The sequence below is a fragment of the Sus scrofa genome, chromosome X, assembly GCF_000003025.6.
Source record: "Sus scrofa isolate TJ Tabasco breed Duroc chromosome X, Sscrofa11.1, whole genome shotgun sequence".
Taxonomy (NCBI): Eukaryota; Metazoa; Chordata; class Mammalia; order Artiodactyla; family Suidae; genus Sus; species Sus scrofa.
Window position 1 is genome coordinate 104,936,018 of NC_010461.5, and position 6,081 is coordinate 104,942,098.

The 6,081-nt window shown below is 37.2% G+C and overlaps 1 protein-coding gene across 1 annotated transcript; it reads right to left on the reverse strand.

Moving 5' to 3' along the window:
• On the reverse strand, nucleotides 431–5,456 carry LOC100154405 (actin-related protein T1). The gene has a single exon (XM_021080542.1). It carries the CDS (start codon nucleotides 2,462–2,464, stop codon nucleotides 1,331–1,333), a length of 1,134 nt encoding a protein of 377 aa, XP_020936201.1. The 5' UTR covers nucleotides 2,465–5,456; the 3' UTR covers nucleotides 431–1,330.

The window sequence follows — 6,081 nt, forward strand, 5'->3', positions numbered from 1 at the left end:
AGTATAATCCAGGACTTCCAATCCTAGATATATATCCAAAAAAAAAAAAAACCCAAACCACAATTAAAAAAAATGCACCCCAATGTTCATAGCAGCATTATTTACAATTGCCAAGATACAGAAGCAACCTAAGTGTCCATAAACAGATAAACAGATAAAATGTGGCATATATATATTTATACATATAATTAAATATATTTATATATAGGACACACACAGTGGAATACTACTTAGCCATAAAAAAGAACAAAATTTTGCCATTTACAGCAATATAGATAGATTTGCAGGGCATTATGCTAGGTGAAATAAGCCAGAGAAAGAAAAATACTGTATGATATCACTTATAAGTGGAATCTAAAAAATACAACAAACTAGTGAATACAACAACAAAGAAGCAGACTCACAGACATAGAGAACAAAATATTGGATACCAGTGGGGAGAGGGAAGAAGAAAGGAGCGATATAGGTATAGGGAACGATTAAGAGGTATAAACTATTAGGTGTAACATAAGCTACAAGGATATATTATACAACATGGAGATTATCGTCTATATATCATAATAACTAAATGGAGTATTACCTCCAAAAATTGTGAATCAGTATGTTGTACACATGTAAGTTATAGTGTATAACAACTACACTTCAATTAAAAAAAAAGACATGTTGATTTTTTAATATTCCAACTGTGAGTAGGGGCCCTAAGCTTTGAAAGCCTTAAATATATAGTGTGTTCTGTGCACTCCTCTCTGATAAGGACAACAGCTCTATCTTATTTAGCTGCCTAAGGGCAGAGAGCTTTATTGTGCTAATTAAGAACTAGGTGACTGAAAGGGTCAATTAAGCCCTAAGAGCAGGGTAACATTCCTCCTTCTACTTAATTCCTCTCTCCTCCCCACATTTTCCTTGGTGATTCTGTCTCTCTTTAGCACTAGATCTTTCAAAAATATCTAAAACACTTAATTAAAATGAAGATTCTAGGTACTCTATTAAGTCAAGCTTCCAGGCATGAGATGAAGTTTAAGAACTTGCTTTTACCATAAAACCTGCAAGTGGACACCACCTCAACTCATAACCAAAGAATTATCAGAAGACAAGAACTGAATAGGTCCATGAGACAGGAAGGGTGGACTAGAACCACTGAAAAAGATTCATTAGCCAGATCAAAAATTACTCTGGTGCTATCAAAAATGAACTGAAACCCAAAATGTCTTATCACTTTTATTGAATAGATGCTAAAGCCCAAGAGAAGATGTCCTAAAGCCCAAGAGAAGATGTCACCAAGTGCTCCTGTGATCTGACAATTCAAGCTGTCCCTTGTGCTCTGAATCCTTCAAAAGCATCTTCTCTGAACAACATATGACCCAAACTCCATGAAATCTGCAGAAGTGATCCACATCTGCTTGAAACTGCTCAGAGAGGTCACAATGGAAGCACCTATCCATGCAGAGAAACATCTATCAGGAGAAGCTGTGATCTTGATGGGCGTTCCTCTGGAGGCCAGCTGTTCCAGTTCTTTCATAAGTCTTTCCTCAAGCCCAGGGAAGAGAGTGGTTCCCCCAGATAGCACGATTTCTGCAAAAAGATTTTTCTGGATGTCTGTGTCACACTTTGTAATGCTGCTAGAGACCATTTTTGATAGTCCTGGGTTGTGGATACCCAGCTGGTCAGGTGCAAAAAGAATCTCAGGTACCTGGAACAGCTGGTCCGCAAGCTGGATGACATTCCCATCTGGCAGTTTGTATTCTCTCAGGACATCCTCTGGCTTCTTACATAGTTCTTTCTCTGGCTCCAAGGCCACATAGCACAGTGTCTCTTTTATGTCATCCACTAAGGCCTTGTTGAGTATGCAAGGGTAATTACACCCACTAGCAAGGAGGAGTCGGGTGAGGTGCTCTGTGATGTCCCTCCCTGCCACATAGAGTTTGGTGACAGCATGAGGCAGGGAGTAACCCTCAAAGATGGGGACAGTGCAAGTGATCCCATCCCCACTGTCCGCCACTAGACCTGTGACAGAAGCAGAGGCATAGAGTGCTACGACTGCATGGTTGGCCAGGTAGAAGGCAGGCACGTTGAAAGTCTCAAACATCACTTCTGCTGTCTTCTCTCGACTCTCCCTTGGGTTCAAGGAGGGCTCAGTCATGAGTACAGGCTGTTGACATGGTTTTACTCCCAGCTCCCACTCAAAAAGATACTTCCAGAGTTTCTCCATATCATCCCATCTTGTTACCAGTCCACGTTCAATGGGGTAGTGCAAATGCAGGGCTTCATACTTGTACAAGGCTTTTTCCCCCACCAAGTAATTTTTCTGATTGACTTCAGATGAAGCCAAGTTGAATTTAGGATGACCCACAACAGAACTGATGACATGGCGGGGTCCAATCTCTCCAGACAAGCCTACTTTGCAGAGTCCTGATCCATTGTCAAAAATTACAGCTGGAGCATTTAATGCATATGGGTTAGACATGTCTGCAGCATGCTCTTCTGACCTTCACTAAAGAACACCGCCACTTTGTGAGACAATAGGTACCTCTGGAAGGTTAACAGCCACAGGATTCCAAAGTTCTCAGGTTTTCACTCAAGCAGATCTAGCAAACTGACCCCAACCCCCCAAAACTCCCCATCCTCAACCCATGAATCTTGTCCCTGTTCAGGCAGCCCAGAGTTTGCTGAGGCTATTTCAGTGATGACTGCTCCCTATGTAATAATATAGCCAAGGCAACCATTGTTTTCAGAGAGCATCAGAGGGTGTTTAAGGGGTGGGGTCTCTCAGCCACCAGTACTCCTAGTTTAGTGAGACTTGAGACAGGGGAAGGCAAAGGATACTTCTGGACAGCTTTGATAAGTCTGCGGACATGAAGTGAAGGCCTAGTCTTAGAATCTAGTGAAGCATCCCATCTGTGAGGTTGTCCCAGAAAGCTGGTTTCTATGCTCAGCTGAGCCTCTGTGTGTGGGATGGCAATAATACCCTCTCCTTTGTTAAGGGAAAGATCTAATCACCAGACACAGGTTCAGATTGGAGTAAAGATGCCTACAATCCAGTTACAGAGGTACTCAGAATAACCTTTCTATTATCCGCCCCCCTTGTATTTGTTTTCTTGTTTTAAAAGTTTTATTAAGACAAATTTCATATACAATACATTCACCCATTTATATCATACATTTCCATGATTTTCAATATATTCACTATATACAAATATTACAAAGGCCAAGTTTAGAATATTTTCTTCACTTCAAAAAGAAACCTTGCACCCTTTAGCTCTCATCCTCACTAGGCCATCCTCCTAGGCCCTAAACCCCATGAAAATATCTTTTGTCTACAGATTTATCTCCTCTGGATTTTTCATATAAATGGAATCATATATGTGGCCTTTCATGTCTGGATTCATTCATTTAGCATATTGTATTCAAAATTCTTTCATTGCTTGAATATAACACTTTTTTAACCTACTATATAGCATATAATTATTCAATCTATTTACTTATAATCCTTATTTATTTCTGTAAGTTTGATAATAATAACCCCTTACTTTCTTTTTAATTTTATGCCATACCCACGGCATATGGAAGTTCCAGGAAAGGGATTGCATCTGAGCCACAGCTGTGGCAACACTGGATCTTTCACCCACTGTGCCAGGCAAGGGATGGAACTTACACCTCTTCAGGGACCCATTGCAGTCATACTCTTGACCCACTGTGCCAAGGTGAGAACTTCCCCTTACTTTTTCGAACATTTAAGAGAACTGACTTTTGGTTTCATTGATTTCTCTATTATTTTTCTATTCTCCATTTCAATAATTTCTGTACTGTTTTTTAGAAATCATTTGATTCCTTTTGCTTGCTTTAGTTTGCTCTTTTTTTCCCAGTTAGGTTTGAAGGTTAGGCTATAGATGTTTAAACTTTCTTCTTTTTAAATATAGACTGAGATGATTCATTTTACTTGTTAACTTGACTAAGCTATTGTGCCCAGTTGTTTGGTTAAACACTAGTCTAAACATTACCATGAAAGGATTTTGTATATGTGATTAACATTTAAAATAATTTGGCTTAAATAAAAGACATTAACATCTATAAGGTGGCTGAGTCCCTAGCCAACCAAATGAAGGATTTAGAGCAAAAACTGAAGTTTCTGGAAAAATCTGGAATTCTGCCTCAAGACCGTAATATGGAAAACATGCCCTGAGTTTCTGCCTGCTGGCCTGCCCTATTAATTTCAAACTCCAGACTGTAATATTATGATGGTTAAATGTATGAGTCAACTTGACTTGGCTAAGACATGCCGAGATTTCTTGTAGAACATTATTTCCGAGTATGTCCATAAGGGTGTTTCTAGTAGAGATTAGCATTTGAATTGGTAGATTGAGTAAAGAAGTTCAGCCTCACCAATGTGAGTGAGCGTTATTCAAATTATTGAAGGCTCTGAATGGAACAAAAAGACAAAGCAAAGACAAATTTGCTCTCTGAAAATAGGTATCACTAGGATACCCATATTTGGACATCAAATATGGGTACTACTGGTCCTTGAACCTTGAGACTTGGACCAGGACTTTTACTATTGACTCCCCCAGTTTTCAGGTATTCAGGTTAGGGCTGCTGATGGGAGTGTCCATGATTGTATGAGTAAATCCCTCATAATAAATATCTTTTTATTTATCTATCTTTCTATTGGTATTGTTTATTTGGAAAACTCTAATACAAGCATCAACTCCTTTCAAAATTTTTGAGGTATATTAAATATACAAAATTGTACATATTTCATTTGTACATTTGATAAAATTGGACACATGCATATACCCATGATACCATGACCACAATCAAGTAGTAAACATATTCATCACTTCCAAAGGATTTCTTGTGTCCATTTCTTGCTTGCATGTGTATGTATGGTAAAAAAAACACTTAGCATGAGATTTACCCTCTTAAGTTTCTGAGTCCTTATACTGTATCGTTAACTATAGGCACTATGCTGCATGGAATATACTTAGAATGTGTTCATTTTGTTATGCTATGATTATACAACCATTGAAGAACTTTTCACTTCTGCTGTTCGGAATATTTTAATCATTGAATCACAAAAGGGGGCAGTAAGCAAGAAAGAAAAGAACCATAAAATAGGTCTTCACTAGACACCAAATCTACCGGTGTCTGGAGCTTGGACTTCTTAGGCTCGAGAATTATGAGGAATGCATTTATGTTATTTATAAACAATCTAGGATATGGTATTTTTGGTATAGCAGCCTAAATAGACTAAGATGGATATACTCCTGCACAATCAATGGGTCAAAGAAGAAATCAAAAAGGAAATTAAAAAAAGTCTTGACACTAATGAAAATGAAAAAACAACATAACAAAATTTATGGAATGCAGCAAAAGCAATACTAAGAGTAAAGTTTATAGTGATTAATGCCTACATTAAGAATAAAGATCTCAAATAAACAACAACTTTACACTGCAAGGAACTGAAAAAAAGAAAAAAAAGAAAAACTAAATGCAAATTTAGCCAAAAAAGGGAAATAATAAATTAAAATTAGAGCAAAAATAAATGAAATAGAAAATAGTAAAACAATAGAAAAGATTAATAAGTTAGTCTTTGTAAAGTTTATAAAAATTAAAAACTTCTAGCTTAATTAATTAAGAAAAAGAGATAAGACTCAAATAAATAAAACTAGAAATGAAGGAGGAGAACTTAAAACTAATGCTATAGATATACAAAGGATCACAAGAAAATACTATGAACACTTATTTGCCAGCAATTTGGAGAATATAGAAGTAATGTATAAATTCCTACAAACATATAACCTACCAAGACTGAATCCATGAAGAAATAGAAAAAATGCAGAGACCAATAATGGGTGTGTAAACTGAATGAATCAGTAATTAAAATCTTCCCAACCAAAAAGGCCAAAACCTGGTTGCACTGATGAATTCTTCCAAATGTCCAAAGAAAATTAATGTTAGCCCTTTGCATACTTTTTCCAAAAACTGAAAACACTTCTAAACTCAATTTACAAGGCAATAATTACCCTGATTCCAAAGTCAAACAAAGACACCACAGAAAAACTAAATAACAGGCCAATATTCATG

Excerpts from the sequence above, each read along its gene's own strand:
- LOC100154405 (XM_021080542.1), bottom strand. The coding sequence starts at position 2,464 with ATGTCTAACCCATATGCATTAAATGCTCCAGCTGTAATTTTTGACAAT.